The sequence below is a fragment of the Gambusia affinis genome, linkage group LG10, assembly GCF_019740435.1.
Source record: "Gambusia affinis linkage group LG10, SWU_Gaff_1.0, whole genome shotgun sequence".
Classification (NCBI taxonomy): domain Eukaryota; kingdom Metazoa; phylum Chordata; class Actinopteri; order Cyprinodontiformes; family Poeciliidae; genus Gambusia; species Gambusia affinis.
This window is the reverse complement of record NC_057877.1, coordinates 23,511,868-23,533,160: the sequence shown is the minus strand read 5'-3', so window position 1 is coordinate 23,533,160 and position 21,293 is coordinate 23,511,868. Positions and strand designations below refer to the sequence as shown.

The window sequence follows — 21,293 nt, the reverse complement described above, 5'->3', positions numbered from 1 at the left end:
CTTTGTCTAATTCATTTATGACATATTAAATGCGATATGAACATAAAGTTGAGTTTTGACAACTTACTTCTCTCTGCTCTAGAAAAATAAACATTTTTGTCTTGGAAAAGATTCTTCTTTTAATATGAGCATGACTGAAAACCTTTTAAATTAACTTGTAGGATCTAATAAGGTTCAATTTCAAGTCAAATTGCAGCTTAAAGACTCAATTTAGACAATAAAAAAAAATGTGACTCTTTCAGATCAGATTTACTGCATTTTTCTATAACCTAATGCAGACTTTCTGATACTGATACTGCAGGGTAAGTTACAAACCTACAAGCTCAAGAAAGTGAAATTAAAATTTTGGAAAATAACCAGAGATCCAGATCAACTGTTCTTTCATTACATCTGGTTTTTCCTACAGAAATGAAAAGACCTTTGTGTTCTGTGATACCAGACATCACTCCTTGTGTCTGAGAGCAGAAAGGAAATACTGTAAATCATTATCTATAGATTATAATCCCTGATCAGAATCATCTCGTTAAGTCTACAGATTTAAACCTCACAGGGTGAACAGACAGAATGATTTATAAAACCAAGTGTAGGAGAGAAACTATTAGATCTTCCTTCTTCATCTGTTGATTCGTTATCTGACCTGATTAAAAGCTGCTTTTGTTTCCATCAACTTGATGTTTCTTGCAAAGAAAAGAACAAAAAGAAAGTCTCTTCCTGTCAATGGGGGTGGATGTTTCTTCTGCTGCATTAAGAATCTGCAGCTCCTCTTTCTGCTGCACATGCAGCCTGTTTCTGGACATGGCTGATCTTTCTGCTCCCCGCCTTCTGCTGCTCTCATCCATGATTGTCTGTTTAGCCAAATGTAAGTACGACCCTTTTTCTCAAAGTCACTCAAAATTATTTATATCAGTTAACAACTTAAGCAAAGTGTTAACTATAACTCAGCTCTGATTTGTAGCTGTATGATTAAAATGATGAGCTACAAACCATCATAACTAAAGAAATTTATTTTAAAACAACTAATTCTTGCATCTTATTAGAATACATGCAAAAATAACTTGAATATGAAATAAATGTTGTTTATTCTAACATTTTTTAAATCTAAATACACCCATATTACTGCACATACATAGCACAATAACGGTTAGTTTTCCTGTAATGAACAGATACAAAATTGTGAAATGTATGGTTTTTCACTTTTATTAATAATTATTTTTTTATATTTATTTATTTCTGCTGAATTCAGTAAAATAAGAAATAAATATATCAAAATAAGCAAAAGAATCAATTAAGGTAGCATATGATTTAAAATAATATATAAAATCTTCTAAAATTAATTTTCTTCTTTTATTAAAAGGTGTAAATTTTGAACCAAATTAGCTTTTTTAAAACTGTTAAAATGAAGTGTAAGTGGTTTTCTTAAATTACTTTCTTAAATCTTAATCCTATGCTCTATTCTAGTAGGTTTTTATTTAATTTGTAGGTTAATTTTATATTGTTTTAGTTGTCTGTACATTTTAGTTAATGTTCATTTTAGTTATTGAACACCAGATCTCCTCAAAAACAGATTTTATCTCTAGAATATTCCTGATAAAATAAAGATGAAATAAAATTCCTTTCTGATTTAAAATTGGGATTAGCATTTTCAGATTCAGGCAAATAAAAATTAACTTAGTGTTGAGTTTAGATGATAAATGTTAGAGAAAAATAACCTGAGAACATCTGACAAGCAAGATCATTTTAAAACATTTTGTTACATTTTTTTCCTCCTCTTCTCACAGCTGAGCCAAGCGCCGCGCCTCCACGGTGTGAGTAAAACATTGTGAACTTTTAAGCCAATTTTTGTTTTTGTTTCACTATATCTTTTCTATTAATTTTGAAAATACATCTTATAGGAAGGAGACATTTTTGTATCTTCCTCTTTAAGCTAAAGTGGATTTATTTCTAATTTTCTGGGCAGGTTCTTACAGTGTTAGAGCCATCCGGTTTGGATTCCAGTTTGAGATGACCAGTTTCCCCGGTGGTCGCTACACGGTAAGCGTTGGTGAGGAAGGAAGTCCAACAACTGACAAGATCATCTACATTTCTTCATCTAATAAAAACCCGACGCATGAAATCCAACGTCTGAAGCCCTGCACTGAATATGAGCACAAGGTCACGCTGCTTGACAACAACGGTACAGAAATATTCTGCAGCGGCTCTGGAGGAAAAGCAAAAACACTCAACCTGAGTAAGTACAAAAACTTCTGCAAGTCCTACAGTATTACTTTACTTATTTGACGTGCAACACTGAGAAACATTACTGATGTGTGTCAGATGAACAAGACATCACAAACAGCCCCTGCATCCCGGGTTACGTCTGCTACCAAAGCGGCTGGAACATCAGCTCCTCGGTTTCTGCACCAAACCAAACCGAACTGCTCAGAGACGGGAACTTTGGTTTTAAACTGGCTGAAGACGACATCTGCTCAAACTTTACTGTCAGTTTTTACTGTAACAACTCCTCCTTTAACCTGACCCGATACATTCCTGCTGGTATGTACCAAGATCAGACCAAGCTTTAGAATTAAGTAACTTTATTATGACTTTTGTAGGAAGGAAAAACACATTTTTTGTGACAATTATATTGTTATTTTGTATTTTTTTAAAGTCTGCAGTTGTAATAAAATAAAACACAGAAAATATACAGACATTCCTTAGGAAATGCATAAATTGTTGTAGATCCAAACCTTAAAAAGTGTTTTGCATGATCTGTGTTTGGTCATGCAAATTACTCTGCGATCAACTGATAAAATAAATTTAAAACTTAGCCTGTTATCTGCAATAAAAACAATATTTGGGCTAATGTTATCTTGCTACATTTTGATAATTTTAATCAAATAAATAAAAAAGCAGATTTCAGTGATTCAAAAATGTGGTTTGATTTATTTTGAAATTAAATAAAAATCAAAAAGCAATTCATTTAATTTCAAAGATGAATACTTATAAGTAGACTCTAATTTAATTAAAAACAGAATTCTCTATCTTCATCAATCACCTCAGGGCCGCACACAAGCAATCCAGAGGCCACAAATGGTCCCCCGGACTGCAGCTTGGAAACACTTTCTAAAAACCAAAATGGTTGGATTAAGATTATATTTGTTTCTTTTTCTAGATTACATAAATCCAAATGAGACGACTCAGACTAAACACAATCGCCTTCCTGCACAGATAGAAACAAAACTGCCTCCAAACTGTAAGAATCTCAGCATTGAGTACACCTGCTCAGGTGAGTGAAATGACTAGAAGAGATGTGCTTAGAAACATAGAAATATGTGCACAGAGATGATTATTATAGCACTTGTATTATCTGTGTCGCTCTTCTGAACGTCTCTAAATTTGGAGCAAAAGGCAAATAGCAGATATTAAATAAATTCTCTGCGTTTCCTCAGAAAGTGGAAAAGTCGGGGGCTCCATTCAGCTCTCTGATTTGGAGCCGTTTACAGATTACAGCTGCACTGGTCTGATGAAGAACAACAACGTTTCCATCAATAAAATAACTCCAGCCGTCCAGCTCAACATTACCTGTGGTGAACTGCTGATTACCGTCTCTGAAATAACATAACTTTAATCCAAACATAGTTTTGGGTTGGAGAACAACAACAAATAAAGGAGTTTTTGCTGTTTTCCAACAGATTTTACAACAACTCTCAATAATGCATATGAAAACCAAAGTTTAGTTGTGGGCTGGTGGGAAACAACCAGTGAGAGCTGCGGAGCCGTTCTTCCTAATCTAGAGAAGCTTTCTTACAAATGCACCTTTCAGGACATTGATGGAAGTGAGTAAAAATCTTCTTATAATTTTGTTTCTCAAAAACATTTTTACTGCTAATTCTTTGTTAGACGTTTGGAGAAACAAATAAAAATGTAGTCAATAGTTAATTTAGATCTTCCATTCTCTGTAAGACAAATCAACTGAGCCAACATCGAATAACAATTTAGTTTTAATTTTCCATAGGACAAATGTAACAAACAAATTGTTTAAAGTACTTTTATTTGGTGGACTGAAGTGTCTTTATTCTGACCTGCTGTTCTCAACCAGATGCAAAGATCCATGGCAAGACGGTCCGAGAGCCTCGTGGAGGAATGTGTAAAACTACTGAACTTAAAAGATACACCAAATATACTGCTGAAGTTTACGTCATCTATAACAACAAGAATGTTTCCCAAGGACTGACAGTCAAAATACAAACAGGTCCCGGAGGTAAAAGCGAAAGAAAAAGTGTTTATGTCTTGATAAACAAATCTCATTTACCATAAAGATGTTTATGACTTTCTATAAAATCAATAAAGTAGTTTAACTTTCTTCAATGCTTAACAAGAAATACACGACAGTTTCTGTTGTCGATTCACTTCACTTAAGAAAATATTTTGTGTAATTATGGATAAATTGTTTTTACAACTCAAACTTTATAGCAGAGTTTTCTTACTTCAGCTTACTTGACTTACTAAAATAAAATAATGGATAATCCTACAGATATCCCATTACAAAAATACAATTTATCTAATTGAATTAAAAAAATATAAGCTTTGGATTTTCTGTTTATAAACTTCCAGTTTTTATGCCCCTTCTTTATTTCATTTCATTGTCATAATATATTTTTTTCACAGATTTAATGTATTTAACTATTTATTTACTATATTTTGGTCTTGTGGTTAGTCTCAAATGTAGGGTAAAACATTTAGAAATATACTGACAGACATGAAGATGTTTTATAATCAAAAGTGTCAAATTAGTTATTAAAATGATTCTTGAGGTTTTTTTTAAAGACAGAATATTTTTCTATGCTTTCACCGATTTTAAAAATAAGTCATAAAGGCATCCATGATTTTAAAAAAAAAGTATTTTCTTTCTTTCTTGTATCAGTACCAGATAAAGTTCAACAACTGAAAGTCCATCTCATAAAGCACAATGTGATCAGAGTAACTTGCTCCCCGCCAGTCGGTGGATTTAAAGGACCGAAGAAAGTTTACATCGTTCGTCTGATTGGTGGCAGAGAAGTTGAGGAAACTGCTGAGTGTCATTTTGAAATCGGAGATCTGAGCTACCTGACGTCCTACACAGTCCAGGTTTGTGTTCAACCTTTTCATATTCTCAGGATAATTAAATTTTTTTTCTGTTTAACCCTTGATGAGGAGCATTTCTCTCTTCGTAGGTGTTTGCCTTCAATGGGGTGTTTGAGAGTGAAGCTGAAACGACAAACGTTTCCACTCGCTGTACGTGTTGCTCAATAACTACAACAAAGTGTGAAGAACTTCACACACTGATGAAAACGAAACACTGCGTACTGTAACTCATGTTTTGTTTGTTTCATGCAGACAATGACAAAGCTCTTAGTGGCATTTTGATCTTCATCCTCATCATTCTCATCTTCATACTTGTAGCGCTGCGTCTGGCAGCCTTCATCAAAAAGCGAAAGAAGTCAAAAAAGTAAAAGACTATTTACTTATGAAGATCTTACATCATAACACTGACTTTTATATATTAATAATTTATCAAAAATAATCGAAACTGATTGGTTTTCTCCACAGAGTTACTAAAGAAGAAGTTATGCTCACATCAACAGCGAGTGAGTTTTCTCAATAAATTTCATAAAGATTTTATTTTATAACAATCTGGTTGACTCAGGTTGTTACAACATTATCCCAAGTTGCTATGACTTGGGTGAATGTCATTTATATTTTACTTTATTATAAAATAAAATGAGACTTTTGATTTCAATAAATAGTTCTGTAAATTTTAATAATTTTCTGTTGTGGTGGAGATACAGTACTTTCTAATTAACCAGACATTTAATTGTGAAAATCCTATTTTACTGTAGTGTCAGATTTCCTGTTTGTTGTCCTCTGTGTTAATAAATAAATATTTATTAGACGCTTACAGATGAAGACACCGTGGCGCTGAAGACCGATTCATCATTTGCTGTCTGTGCTTGAATATCAAGTTCGTTTGGAGACAATTTTGAAGAAATTCAAAACATCTGCACCAAAATTTCCCAGATTTTGATTTTAATGTTTTGTAATATATATATTTTTTGATTCAGATGTTTACAGATTGTTACTAAATGCATCTATCTGCTGTTATAGATGCATTTGTTGTTTATCGCTGTGGTTTCTCTGTTCTCTTTGTTTTTCTTTTTCTGCAGGTGTAGAATCAAATAAACTAAAGAAGCACAAAAGATATTCTCCTTATCTAATGTATGTATATACATTTGACGTTTGTTTTTACATTTATAATATACGTGTGACTTTTGGAATATGTACAAATTTTGTTACGTCTTAAAAATGTCAAATAAAACAATGTGCTCTTCATTGAGTGGATTTTCTCTGAATCGTTTCCTTCCACTGTTTTAACCTGACAATATTCCACTTCAATCATAATGAGGAAATAAAAAAACAAAACAAAAAGAAAACTTTGGCACTAAAGCAGATTTTTTTTGGTGGAACATATCTCCTAATATTTTCCATAAAATTCACCTATTTGTTGATTTTTTAAGGCGCATTTAAAATAATCTAACGAAGTTTAAAGGATGGACGGTAGCAGCTCTTGTGGTGTAGAAGCTCCCTGATCATTATTATTCCACCACCATGCTTGACATCTGGCCTTGTAAATGTTTATCTTTATACACAACTTTATTTGGCTTTAATTAAATGTTTGTTAACTCCAGTAAATTTCTCTAACTGATCATAATACCCACAGAGGCAACAGAACATGCCAGCAGGCTCTTATCAGAAACTTCAGAAGACATTGCTACAAAAATATTTCCTGTATGAAACAGAACAGCAAGAAAAAAAATGTCTGCTTCCTGTTGTGAAGTGGTTGCATTTTGCATGCAACCTACATATCTTTAGATAAATAAACTTTACAATGAGGAGTTATTTAAATTCAGCATTCAGTGAGGAGTTACTTGGCCTTTGTGCAGATACTTGGAGAAAACAAGATTTCATGTTGGACAAAAACAGCCTGAGATTTTTGCCCGTCCCTCAGTGTTGCCGTCAGTCTCCTGGCAACGTCACTGAACAGTTTATATCTCATCAGTTTTGGAGAAACATCCAGTTTTTGTATCTGATGCTACAGAATAATTGTTTTGTTCTCTTCTTCTGACTGATACCTTTCTACAGTGAGATCTTTGTAGTCCTTTTTAAACTTTACTGCCAGTGCTGGTTGTGTCTAAAGGATGTAAATGAGGAAAGCTCCACCAAGAAGGCTCAGTTTGATTTCTGGTTCATCAGATTCACTATATCTAATGGCAGGAATGAACTCAAGACGACTGAATGCTGATTGAAAGATGTTTCAAACATCTTTCAATGTTGTCTCCATACATCTTTGTACAATAGTTGTTTAAAACCATTTGGTAAATGACAAATGGTGCAGGAACTTGTTTAAATGAAAACATTATCAGAGTGAATATTTTAACAATAAATCCAACTTTTTGAAATACACTGCACAGTCTAACTCATATGTCACTTTGAGAGCGCTATGCACCTGCACAAACACAAAACACCAATAAAGGAATGAATATAAAACTACAGACATTTAAACTACCTGTGGTTTCTTCAACAAATAGGGTAGAAATACAGCTTCCTGTTGATTCGGTGAGTGAATAGTAGAGGCAGGTGTGCAAGGCTTCATCTCCGTCCTTTAACAACAAAACAAATGCTAAATTGAAAAACTAGACTGTTGACATAACCTTTTAGATGTGATTTACAAATATGAGACTTTATGATCTGAACTGCTGAGGTATAAGCTCGATATTGGCCAAAAATAAAGAAAATTTCACAGGTTTACTTACTTATAAAGTTAGGAAACCTCTAAAGGTATCATATTCATAACAGTAACGCATTTTAACACTGAATCAAATGTTATTTATTTATTCAAATGTTGCAGCACTGTGGCATTCAAGACTGGAGTTGCTCACCTGTTTTATCGTCTTTTGAAATGAGAGTCTAACATACCTACACCGGAGGGAAACAGGAAGTAGTGCTGATACATTTAAATGTTTCTAAACAATATGATGAACTTTAATAAAGAAACATAATTCACTATATATGATGGCAGGAATTAACTGCTCGTGTTCTCACTAAAACCAGGAAGATAGAGCACATAACACCAGTTTTAAAGTCTCTCCACTGGCTCCCTGTAGCTCAAAGAATAGACTTTAAAATACTGTTGTTTGTATCAACCTTCCAGAACTCTCAGGTCTTCTGGTTCTGGTCTGGTCTGCATCCCCAGAACCAGAACCAAATGAGGAGAAGCAGCATTTAGCATCTATGCACCAAAAATCTGGAACAAACTTCCAGAAAACTGTAAAACAGCTGAAACACTGACTTCCTTTAAATCTCAACTAAAAACCCATTTGTTTAGAGTTGTATTTGAAACGTAATCAATTGCAAATTCATTGACGGAATCTGACCTAATGTTGTGTTTTTATTGTTGATTCTATGTTGCATTGTGTTTTTGTGTTTAATTTGATGTAAAGCAGTTTGAAATGCCTTGCTGCTGAAATGTGCTATACAAATAAAATTTGATTTGATTTTGATTCGATAACTGTCCCCACAGAACTGCGGATACATGAACAGTTGGATTTGTAGAATCACAAAAAGAACCTGACAGTAACCCTGAATGCCCATGACCTGTTTCTTAGAAAATCTAACATTCTCTGTCCTTTAACGTTGTTTTATTGCTTTAATATAGTATCAAAAAAACAAAGAAAACAAGTCTCAGTCAGCTCAATGTCCACAAAAATGTTAAAGCTTTATTCATTTTTAATTTTCATACATTGCATTTGTGATATGTGAATTTCATTTGTCATGAAATGCTGACAAAGCAACTAAAGCTACCAAGACAATAAATATCACCAATGTTTCCATTTTTACTTTCTGGACTCTTCAAAAACAACTTCAGTGGGCATGCAGGAGAAAACGGACAAAAGCTAAAAAGGCACAGTCAGGCAAGTTACAAATAAAAATACCAAGAATACCAAGAATTTCACCTTCTTTGGAAAGATAAAAGAAAACTCTAACTTTGCAGGTAATGTCTGCACAGATAGAGCTCAATTTCCTATGTATAATATGCTTCATCTTTCAAAGTAAAGGCACTTTATGTGAATTTACATACAGTAAAAATGCTTTAATTAATTATGCATCCAGGAAATATCAAGGCCTGCCTCCTGAAGGTGCTGCAGAGTCAGCTTTAGTACTTTAGTTTCAATGTCGATTTGCCAAATTAAAAGAAAAAACTCCACCAAAACCAAAATTTCAAACATTACAGCAACAAGTCCCAGACAAATACTAAAGAATACTGAAATATTTTGGTGCTATCTGGATACTCATTAATAGAGCATTATCAGGATGGTAGCTGAGGGGAAGAAACGGTTTTATAATAAAAAAGTCATAGAAAAGAAAGGAAAATATATATATACTTGCAAAACACAACTAGCAAACACTGTATTTGCTGTAAATCTCTGTATTTCTGTAACTATAAACACATCATTAACATATTTGTTAACCAACCTTTCTTTTCTTGCACTTGTAAGTTTTGATTCTGTATATAACACACATATGATGCATTGGATGTTAAGGAAGCAGGGGGTTTATTACACACTAAAATAGTGTTATTAATCACTATACATTTACCTTCAGAACGGTTTCAATGTTGAAATGTAAACCAGTTACAGTCAGTTCATGGCACTAGGTGAGTGCCATGAAACTGGAGAAAAAACACATACTAACCAGTAATCCATCCCATGAACCCAGTTTGTCTTTGGTATGAAGAGTAAACATCCCATCATGGCTTTTTCCTTTAAACAGGGGTGTATATATGGTCAACTAAATATACTTTCACATAGATTGATAATAATGTTTGAGATACTTTGACTGAGAACACAATTTAGGCACACTGCGGTGTCTTCCAAACACGGACGGCTTGACAGAGATCTCTTATTTATAGCACAAGAGAGAAAAACGCTGCAATACTAACGAGGCTGCCTTGAACTTGACCACCTGTATGGAGGGTCAGATGTGTCTGATGGACCCTGAAATAAAGGAAGCTTTATTTCATGTTCTTAACGTTTTCTTTGTGACTTTTACAGACCCAGAACAACGTGACACTTTGTACTTCGCTGGAGCTGAGCTAAGAAGAAAACATGGTGTCACGGGAAGGGTAAACAGCAGATATAAAACTGCTTTTGTTACAGCTTCAGCGACTATGGGGGCTGTCAAAAGAGACATTGTGAAGTTTTCAGACAACACAAAGGTGTCAAAATGACTAACATTCAAAGTGTTGTGGAGACATTTGCCCGTGTTCTCCCCCAAGCACGTCTCTAGTCTATCCTGTAAATGATTCTTCCTTTTCTAATACATTCATTTGACATAACCCTGCCAGCCTTGCTTTGCCAGGGTAAAAAAGTGCAACACAACAACATATCAACCATCAATTGCTCTGCTTTGTTTCAGATTTGCTGCTGTCACTCAGTGAAAACAAATCTCCACCAGAATTTTAAGTTTCTGAGTTTTTTACACCGTGCAGTAAAGCGTTGTCTGAATTTCTTTACACATTTAAAGCTAAAACGGCAATCTTTTATCTTTTTTTTTTTGTGCCAAGTATCTATTTTCTAACTAAGTGTTGACCTTCTCCACTTAGAACATTTTCTAAAAAAAGAAAAATATATTTCTCCATAATTGTTTTTGGGGGCAGAAAGGGTTCGGTGCTAAGGCCTCATCCTCTGCAATGACAGAGACATGGTTTGGGAGTTCTTGCAGCTTTTTATTTTTATTTTTTTTGGACACGTGGCTCCGCAGTGACACAACTACCTTGCAGAAAGAAGGTTCTGGGTTTGAATCCCAGTCTGCGGTCTTTATGCATCAATTTGTATTTTCCCCTCAGGAATGTCTGGCTTCTCTCAGGGTTTTCTGGGATCCTCCCACATTCCAAAAACATCACTGTTAGGCTAATCGGTCTCTAAAGTGTCTCTAAGCATGAGAGTGTGTGGATGGTTGCTTGTCCAGTGTGTGTCTGTGTTGCCCTGCGATGGACTGGCGACCTTTCCAGGATGTGACCTCTGCAGATAGGCAGAGGACTCCCACCATTTTGCAAGGGAAGGTGTGTACAGACAACAGATGGATGTTTTTGACACATCCGCTGGGCAGAACCTTTTACTTGTTGCTTGTTCTTGCAGAGAACATAATGACTTTTAGTTGGGCTTCTCCTAACTCTCATGTTTCTGGGCTTATTGTAATATTTATTGGGCCTTGCAAAAGTATTCATAAGCTTTGATCTTTGTACATTCTAGCATATTATAAATACAAACTTTAGTGCAGAGGTGTCCAAACTTTTCACTATGTGGGTCAAAAAGGTCAGTTTAACCGTAAGTGAAGGCCACAAAGTTTGGTTGTCGTTTTACTTCGGGGTCTTTTTTGCAAAATGTGTCCTTATTATCTGTACTAATAAAACTAATGATTATTTTTTACTATTTTTAGATTTATGTTGAGCACCACCAACTTTTAATTCAGAAATAATTACTTTATTTAGCTGAGATTACTACCTCAAGTAAAAGTCACTGGATGTTTGCTGTCCTGTTTACTATAAAATTGAAATAAAGGAGAAAGACATGATTGACAAAATTTTGCTATACTTTCCATTCCAAGAAAAATAATCAAATTCATTTGTATGTGTTTTAACAGCATCACATAATTGCAAACATTACTATAGCATAATTAGCATAAGCATAATTATTAAATTAACTGTGCATCCGTTTCCTTCCACTTTTTATTATACACTAGTTCTGTTTCTTTGTCATATAAAGTTACAGTGAAATACTCTAAAGTTTGTGGTTGTAATATGACAAGTGGAAAGGAGTATGGGAATGTGTGCATGGCACAAATTATAATCTGGGAGCACTGATATGTACAGCCTGCATAGGAGAATATTATTTTTGTTTCACGATGCAATACTGTTCAAAACGTTGCAAACCATTGAAAACACATGAGAAGTTGTTGAAAGGGTCTGAAAAGTCACTATTTCTACCAACTAATGTCACTGACTGTGGTAAATGATAGTCACAGCTGCAGGATGGATGCCAACAAACACAAACTGAGACAATTTTTCAACCTCAACAAAATAAAAGTTGAAATTCAAATCCTAAAATTGAAAATCTACCTACTGAGAGAAGAACATCTAGATCACTGACTCCGGTCTGTTTCATAAACTTTACCCTGGCAGTAAAATATCTGCTTCATGTACCAGGTATCACCAGGAACTAAACTCTGGAGGTTTTTTGTTTTTTTGTAAAGGGCAAAAGTTGTGTTTGGAGTCCAACATAAAAGGCAGGAGTGGATGAGTGGAGGAGTTCTGCAGGGTGTAGTGTGCGACTCTGGGCTTAGCAGCCCTGTGTGACGCTCTGCATGTGTTTGGCGATGCCGGACACGTAAGTGATGTCCGGTCTCTTCTCCGGGTCGGGGTTGATGCACATATCTACCAGGTTCCTCAGCTGGTGGAAGGCCAGGGGAATAGTGGATGGGAAGGAAAAGAGAGAAATGATGAAACAGTTAATTATGCTTTACTACCAACATGTTGATTTTGAAAGGAGGAAACAGCCTGCAGGTTGTTCCAACACAGCAGCAAAACCAGCAGGCAATGGTGCTGTAATCGGGTTTTGGTCAGATGAATCCACTTTAACCCGAGTTCACACATGCACACACCCCGGTGCCACTCCACCGACACATTGGTTACACCCAAAGCAAAACGCAGCAGCTGATTGGAGCAGACAGACAGAACTACTGCAGCTGGGACCGTCAATGCCATCATTAAAAAAAAAAAGGTAATAAAAGATGCAATGGGGGGAAAAAAAAAACAAAACAAAAAAAACCACATCTATACAAGGTCGCTATGGTAACCGTCTGTCGACTTCCTGGCTGCTGTTGCGTGGCACCGGCTTTTCATCAGCCGTTGCGTGTAGTTGTGCATGTGTGTGCGCGTGAAAGGATGGGTTAAAAAAAAAAAAGTGAGAGGAAGATGCAAATTCAGACGGTCTGAGAATTAGTCGCATGGAATGGAGACGGAGGGCGTGCAGAGAGGCAGCTATGTAAAATATTCATGCGCTTCTTTGCATGGCGAGTGAGGGGGTGGGAGGTGGGAGGAGTGTCAGGTGGAGAGTGTGTGTGGGGGGGGGAGCGAAGGAAGGTGGTGTTGGTGGAGGAGAGGGGAGCAGAGATGGTTAAATGACACAACAAAGATGAGCAGCTGACAGTTTGCTGCCGATCCTTCAGGAGCATTGTTTACATCCAGACAGGCGCTGCAGGCACCCCCCTCATCTCCATCTCTCCATCGCCCTGTCTCCCGCTCTATCATTCCCGCTCTCTTTCGCTTTGTCTTCCTTTCTCCAGGATGGGGGTGACATGTGGGGTAACGCTTAAGCTCAGCGTGGTGTGTGTGTGTGTGTGTGTGTGTGCGTGCAGAGAGTTGCTGTTACAAATATACACTTGCACATTTTTTTTGGCAAGTACAAAAACACACATAAAGATGCCACAAAGGCTAAAAATACCTCAGTAAAAGCTCTTATTCCCCTAATGAAGTAATTACTGAGGCATAATAGAAGCTTATTCTCTTCAGGATTTATTATTAGACTCATTATTAGACAGAAACCTGACTAACAATATTAAATACTTTAGTCTGTCAGTAAACTTTAGTGAATCCATGAGGTTAAAATAATAATAAAAAATAATCAAGAACCATTCAGAGCATCTTGTTAGGGGGCATCAACATCTAAATGGGAAACTGCATAATGCAGGAGCTACTGGTCCTCAAAAGGGACAGAAAGAACTGCTTTGCCCAACCTGCAGGACATTAACAGTCAGAGGCTAAAACAGTCCAGTCAGTTCCAGTATATCCTTCTCTTTACCACCAGGAGATTTAGCCCAAAATAATTCATACTGCTGGCAGTTTCAAGTTTCAAGAGATCTTTAAATTTGACTCTGCAGGTTTCTTCTGACTGGGAGTGAGATTAATGTTTTGGAGAAGCTCAGAAAGAGTCCCAGCTAATGATTAAAAAGAATATCAAATTTCCATTTGCTGATGCACTATAAACACAAACATGTTTTTTGGTGAATTTAGCAGGTCATAAACTACATTGAATTAACCAACAACACTTTTATTTGTTTTCTGCATGTTTGTAATTTTATAGGTGAACTGACAACCGAGAAAAAATTATTTTCTGGGTTTAATTGTGAATTTTTAACACAAAAACATGTTCAGTTTTTCTTTTATTGACTAACAATATCACACCAAAAATATTGTTATCTTACTAGTACATTTATTTGCAGACCAACCTTTAGCACATAGATTTTTAAAAGCTTGCTTTAAAAGGTGAATTATAAACAATATTTTTGCATTTACTGGTGGATTGTCAACAAAACTTTTAATGTCAAAAAAACACTTTGCTGTTTTTTTATTTTATTTTTGGACTATGAGCACAAACCTTTTTAACTTTTTGGTGAACTGTTAGTAGTTCACCAAATGTTCACTCCAAGTGTTTTTACTCTTAACACTTCAAAATGTGAAAGTACTATGTTTACATCCATGTAAATGTACATCAAATATTTGAAGAAAAATAATTACTGCTGAGATCAAAAAGTGGACATAAAACACCATCCTTAACGAAGTACAACAGAAACATGGATTATAATTGGGAACAAAAAAGTCTTTTGTACTAAAATTTCAGCAATCAAGCAAATTTGATAACAAAAATCTGTAATGGATGTATGGTAAACACCTACCATACATCTGTGGATCTGTCTCATCAGTGTTCTGAAGCATTTGTCTGAATACATTTAGAAGAAAAATAACTTCCACCCACATGAAGACGACACGCAAACAAAAAGCCACGCAGATTCTCATGCTTGTCATCGGTAATCAGCAAAAGGGAAAAATGCAACCAGAAGTCTGACTATGTTCCATTTTTATGCACGAGGAAGTCTTCACAGAAGTAAAGTAGATGATTAAACGATGATTTTTGGGAAACTCTAGCCCACTTAGTGCGTCTGACTCCCCTCTAAAGCATGTCCATATGTTTTTTTTATATGTGAATTTAATTCCCAAATGGATAAAATCACTGCCAGCCTTTTGATCAATTATACATCGTTCACTAGGTCAGACAGATGGGTGGATTTTCAGAAAAGAAAAGTTATAAAAAGAAATGAAGAACAGGGCAGTAAAGTGTTTGTTATGCTTGTTTCAAGTACTAAGAAACCAATATGGTTGAGTCCTCTTGTAAAAACACAGAACAAGTCCACATATATTTCATGACAAAGCAGAAAAAGGCAACAGATAACAGTAGAAGTACTTACCTCTTCCGAGTAGTGATCTGCAGGAAGAGGGGGGTAGTCACACTGTTCTATCTTCTTGCAAAGCGAGTAGAGGTTCATCTTATCCCCATAGAAAGGACTCTGTAAGGCTGCCATCTAAAGCATAGAGATGTAAAGAAATAGAGAGGAGACGTATAGAGAGAAAGGGGATAGAGACAAGAGGAGAGCTGGTGAGACTACAAAGACAAAAAGGAAGTAAAACACTCAATCAAACTCTCAACAGGTGGTACAGGCTGCACCGGGTGTTGGAATCAGTCTCTGCACAGTTAACTGCTCTCGAAGCGTGAGGTTTAAAGGACCGTGTGAAAGACAACAAGTTGATCAGTCTAAAGTTTTTTTTTGTGCACGGCAGATCAGTGTACCATCAATGTTTATGTGAATCAAAACAGAAAAATCTCTTAAAAATTGTTCCCAGCAGATGCTTTCTGTTCCCGCTTGCTGGTCTTTTCCTTGGCACTACATCGCAAGGCTGTGAATGAACATGTGAGATGTAGCTTTAAATGTAGAGGTGAATGGACACATGACAAAAGATTATTTCAGTTTTCAGGAGCAGCAAGAAATGTGCAACTTCTAGACAAATGAATGTCAATATTCAGAGCAGACAAAACTAAGATGGACTGCAAAACAGAAATACATGGGAACAGGTCAAAAATCCTTTCTGCCTCTAAAAATAGGCTCCCAACATGACATTTTCTTTTACAATTGACTCACTGTTTAAAGGCACTCAAATTAAAATTAAATTCTTATGTTTAAAGTACATTCTTAGAAGCTTTTTCAACCTCGAATGTGACATTGCTTAAATTTATTTTATCAGCTAATCTGATATATTCTTGTTCTAATGATGGATGTACAGCAATACTGTGAAATTCATGTTCTGATTATTTCCACTGCGGTGACTTTATAACAGTTTACTGGTTCAAATCTACAGATTTTCAAAAGTGAGAGTTTCAAAGAGGATGACTGTCAGTTTCACTTTCGGTTTTAAGCATCCAGCATGCTGAGGTGAGCAAATCTTTAGTGCAGACTGCAGACACTGTGACAGTATTGGGAAATAGTGACGATGTCACTTCTATGAAGCCTGTAATAATTTTTGCATGGATGTAACAGTGTACAGCAGGTGATACAGGAATTTACCTCTCAGTCTGTGGAAAATATGATTAATACACACAGGTGTGCATGATCATTTTTGAAAATACAGTGATATAAAAACTTCATCATACCCCCTCGCTCCATACTAATGTGTGTATTGCTGCCTTCCTTTTGGACCAGCATTAGGTTATTCTATCTGGTTTTCTGTTTGTCTTTTATTTGTGCTTCTATCTAAAGCCTTACTGTTTCACCCAATTTTCAAGATCTAAATTTAGTTTAAAATTTCACTCTGAACGCAATCTTGATGGTTGCTTCTGACCTTTGGATGAGCTCATTGTGAAAAGCCAAACCTGCAAAGAGAAGCTATAAAAAGGAAAAAAAAATTCAGAAAAAACTTCACAGGTTCATCAGCGGGCAGAAGGAGTTTTAACACAATATTTTCTCAACAATTTTTCAGCTGTCCATGTATTGTTTTGGAGACAAAAGTATGTGTTTGACAGGCTGCTAATTTGGAGTGTGAAAGCTGACAAAGAGGAAATTTTCACCTGTGAATCAAAAAGGAGTAATTCCGTACAGAATACATCAGCGTGGTGTGAAGGTGCCATATTATAAAATGCTTGGCACCATGGAGAGAAAATATTTGTGTGAGTTGGACCAATGAAGAAAAATGGCTGCAGGATAAATGACAAAATAAAAAACCCAGAGATTCTGGGTAATAAATGTAAAGATTTCCAACCACAATAATAACATAGAGCTGTAGCTTTTCAATTCAGTTTACTTTTGTAGCACAAGATCACAAAAAATTTACTTTAAATCCAGGTATACATAATAAAAGAGTCAAATAGTATTCAGTCGAAAGTCTAAAATCAATTAACTGTATTCAAACTAAACCAATTTCTATCAAGTTCAAATTTCTTTCAGTCTGATGCAATGCATATTTTCCAGAGGAAACTCTCCATTTTTAACAAGAAGAAACCTCCATCATAACCAACCTCCATATGACTGGACATTTGATGAGACCAGAGAGCTGAAAGGATCGGAAGAGTCCAAGAACAACCACTGAAGGACTTGTCCAGGTCAACTTTCCATAAAAAAAATAATACTAATGACACAGCTAATGCCAGCAACGTCTCTGCCAAAGAGCTTGGTCAAGGAAACCGACAGCTAACCACAGGAGTACTTTAGTATAAAAAAAACCAGAGAACTAAAATGTACTTTGTTGAGGTGCATTTGTTAATGCATGTGTCCATGACAGACTCATGACTAAACCCCAGAAGAGCCGAGTCAGGAGTACTTTACATGAGAAAAACAAAAGAAATCTTAAACAAATGGTGCATTAATAAAATAATATATGTATATTAAAGTATCTGTAATATTTTGGATTGCTTTATCATGTAAAAAGTATATGACTATGTTGCGTGTCAAAAGAAAAAAACAGTCAGTGGTCAAAGAACATGGCTGAACAAAGAGACGTTTCTATTAAAAAGAAAAGAAAGAGCAGAAAGAACACATCATATCTCCAGCTTAAATGCAGGTTTCATTTATCATTGACAGACGTGTCAAAAACTGTACAGTACAAGGAGTACTTTCTATGGCAACAACCGTTTTTTTCATTATACTAAAGACCCGTCGCACCGATTTGCATTAGCACTCCTTCAATAGTTAAGGTTGTTGTTTGGAAAGAAAAGAAACACTCAAATAAAAACACTTTTTTATTCCATTAAAGTAATTTATTGCCACTGCTCAAACAGTCCTCTGTCTCCAACTTGAATGGAGCTTTGGCACTTCCGTTTTCAGTGGCTGTCATGTCAACACTGATGCCACAGAGACCAAAAACAACATGGGTTCTACTGAGCAGATTGACAGATTTTTGACTTGAAGCTGCCAGCAGGAAGTGAAGAAGACACCCACAGAATCTCAGTGGGCCCTCTCTCGTCTGGACACAATTACTCAAACACACATATCTGAACTACAACCTTAGAAAAATATACAACAGGATGAGGAAAATGATATAAAGCCTACTGAGGCAGGCACAGCAGGAAACAGAAAGTTAGGTGAAGATTTAAAAACTCCACTAAAGTCAATGCCTTAAAGTTTCCAAACTGATTCTATGGTTTCAGTTCATGGTAGCTGCAAGACAATCTGCTGGGTTTTCTTAGAAAGAAACTTTTTAATATACTCTGGTTAATTAATTGAGCACAATGCACTGTTTGATAACTAGAATCAATTGGAATGCATGTGTGATTGAATTAAAATGATTTCTGTGAAGTGCTTTGAGACGGACCAATTTATCGCCCAGCCAATATATCGGTGCTGACTTCCTTAATTTTAGGAGAACAGCGATCGGCTAAATTTTTACAAGTGAAGCCGATCTTATCCACCAATGTTATCCGCCTCGGCAGCAGTCTAAAAATCAAGACTTTTGCCGAGGTCTTTTGCATAAACTTCCGCAGGTTTAACTGAACTGCAGAAGAGGTCAGTTAAACCTGACAGACCAGGCCACCAGGTCATGTCTGCATTCATAGTTAACAATAGTTACACCACTGTTGTCAATTCAGCAACATTCTTGCTATGTTTAGCAACATTTCAGACAAAAAAAAAAATGGTTTCGACCAAAATTAGAATCGGCAGGTCAAGGTTTTTAAAAGATCTGTAATATGCAATCGGCCAGAAAACTGCAATCGGTGCACCCTTAAAAACCCTAAATTGAAAAGATTTTTTTTGCAAGGTAAAATGGTCAATTGCATTGAGGCAACCCTTCAAAATGTGCGCCAGATTTATTCTCTGCGAAGTAGATACCTTTTTTAGAATTGAATAATTGTTTTATGGCCTCTAAGCTTTCTCATCTGTACTTCCTACATTCTGAGATCTTTGGTGTTTCGGACAATGTCGTCATTGGTATCTAGTGTGAGCATCTGCTGCCATGAGATTTTGTCCAACTGTCCAAATATTAAATGAAAGATTTCAGTTTATAATGGCTGAAATATATTAGTAAACAAATATTGGACTCCAAACCGTACTTTGCGATATGAATGCTGCTCTCACTGATGTTTGTGATGACGATACTTTCACGATATACCATATTATGTTGTTCTCTAGTCATACTGTTGGAGACCAACATTGTCTGTAGGATGGAAGTTAAATTTATGTCAGTTCAAAGTGAACAGAGTTCGTAAAAGGCTTAGGTGGAGGAGTGAAATGTGGGTGAAAGGTTACATCCTGCGTGCCGTGGATATGTCTTATTTAAATGAACATATTATCTCATTAATAAGAACTTCCAGCTGCAGCAGGATATAAATATGTCACATGTGATGCAGGACTAGAAAGCTAAGGTATTTTTCATGACCAATTTACTACTGCATCTCTTTCCAACAACTAAAGTTGAAGCTTTAAAATGTCTAAGATCAAAGAAGAGATCTAAATGATCCCTCACTGAGTTGGCTCCCTTCAACAAAAGACATTTTGTTATAAAAGTCAATTTCACTTGTTTTAGAGCGGTCCATGTGGAAAACACTCCTAATTGCTTTGCAAAAAATACACTGTGTGTGTATTTTTTAAATTAACCAAGTGCCTTTATGCCCAAATTTCTCAGAAAGCGTGGAGGAAAAAAGACTGAGACAGAAACATGGAGGAAGAGGGGGGGGGAGCAGGCAACTGCAGACACCAGGAGGCAAAGGGTTAAACAAGACCCCCTCGTATTTTCATGCATCTTCTGCTTTTGACAGATGAAAAATGTCAACTGTCCTGTTTGTATTTGCGAGTTTTTGCACTATTCATCTGCTTCATTAGTGCCTGCTGCTCCTAGCCCCTGACAGCTGCCGGCCCCCTGCTCTCGGAGTGAGTACACACACACACACACGCCCACACACACGCACACACACGCACCCCCACACACACACACACCCGTGCATAAAGATACATACCCACACAAAAACAGGAAAATACACACTTGCTCCTTTTTCAGGCTGTGTCGTCGCAACGGTTTAGATGATTGACTCACTCTCTGACCTCTGAGGCCCTGGTGTGTGAGTGTGAGCCGGGGTGTGCGCACCTCTGTGCATGTGTGTGTACACGGTTCATTGATATTCGGGAAAGACACACTGCACACGCATGCCTGCTGTCTGTCTAAAGGGAGTGAGCTGCTGGTGGCAGAACACACACACAGGCACGCATCTCAAAAACCACACACACATGTGAACGCACACACACACACACACACACACACACACACACACACACACACACACACACACACACACACACACAGCTGTATTTCAGAGAACTCCCCCTGATACAGCACTTTACTAGTTTCGCTCAGCTGTCACAACTAAAACATAATCCATGAAAATTACTCGAAACAAAACCAATGAACAATAATCTTAATCCTCAGAGATCCCCTTGAATTAATATAAAAAGTAAATATTATGGGCTCTTTCTACTTAATGATACTAATGCAATAATTTGTACCCAATTTAACAAAAGAAACTCTACTTAGTTGGTCAGGTAGCAAAAGAAAGACTAAATTATTGCACCCAAATGATTTCATTATCCACCTAAATGTGTGCCAATTATTCCCAATAAAAAGAAAGAACAATTGCTTACTGGAGACATAAAATACAAAATCTCGCCATACAACTCAGGGTAGCATAAGTCCAAAGCTCATAAAGAGCAGAATTTCAAATGTGTAGGCTGGAGTTTAGACCCCACTGATATGTTGTTAGTTGTCTTCAATGGACTGTAAAAAATAACAACAAAAAGTTATTTTGTATTAAACAATTTCTACTTAGTTGGAAGGCGTCCGACAAAAA

At 36.2% G+C, this 21,293-nt stretch overlaps 2 protein-coding genes across 2 annotated transcripts in view; one reads left to right on the top strand and one right to left on the bottom strand.

Moving 5' to 3' along the window:
- Positions 1-792: 792 nt before the first annotated feature.
- LOC122839146 (receptor-type tyrosine-protein phosphatase C-like) lies at positions 793-6,329 on the top strand. The gene is made up of 13 exons (XM_044130517.1): positions 793-859; positions 1,779-1,805; positions 1,958-2,227; positions 2,314-2,532; positions 3,152-3,265; positions 3,429-3,566; positions 3,672-3,815; positions 4,079-4,240; positions 4,904-5,106; positions 5,193-5,253; positions 5,356-5,467; positions 5,569-5,606; positions 5,911-6,329. Exons 1-13 carry the CDS (start codon positions 796-798, stop codon positions 5,922-5,924), a joined length of 1,566 nt encoding a protein of 521 aa, XP_043986452.1. The 5' UTR covers positions 793-795; the 3' UTR covers positions 5,925-6,329.
- Positions 6,330-8,766: 2,437 nt separating this feature from the next.
- Positions 8,767-21,293, bottom strand: part of nek7 (NIMA-related kinase 7) — a 78,916-nt gene continuing 66,389 nt past the window's right edge. Inside the window, exons 8-9 of the mRNA XM_044129979.1 lie at positions 15,379-15,492; positions 8,767-12,524 (exon numbers count right to left, since the gene is read on the bottom strand). Of these exons, the coding sequence (XP_043985914.1) occupies positions 12,414-12,524; positions 15,379-15,492 (225 nt within the window). The 3' untranslated portion in view covers positions 8,767-12,413. The remainder of the gene's footprint in view (positions 12,525-15,378; positions 15,493-21,293) is intronic.

Excerpts from the sequence above, each read along its gene's own strand:
- LOC122839146 (XM_044130517.1), top strand. The coding sequence starts at position 796 with ATGGCTGATCTTTCTGCTCCCCGCCTTCTGCTGCTCTCATCCATGATT. Across the intron at positions 860-1,778 it reads GATTGTCTGTTTAGCCAAAT|CTGAGCCAAGCGCCGCGCCT; the intron begins GTAAGTACGACC and ends CTCTTCTCACAG. Across the intron at positions 2,228-2,313 it reads AGCAAAAACACTCAACCTGA|ATGAACAAGACATCACAAAC; the intron begins GTAAGTACAAAA and ends GATGTGTGTCAG.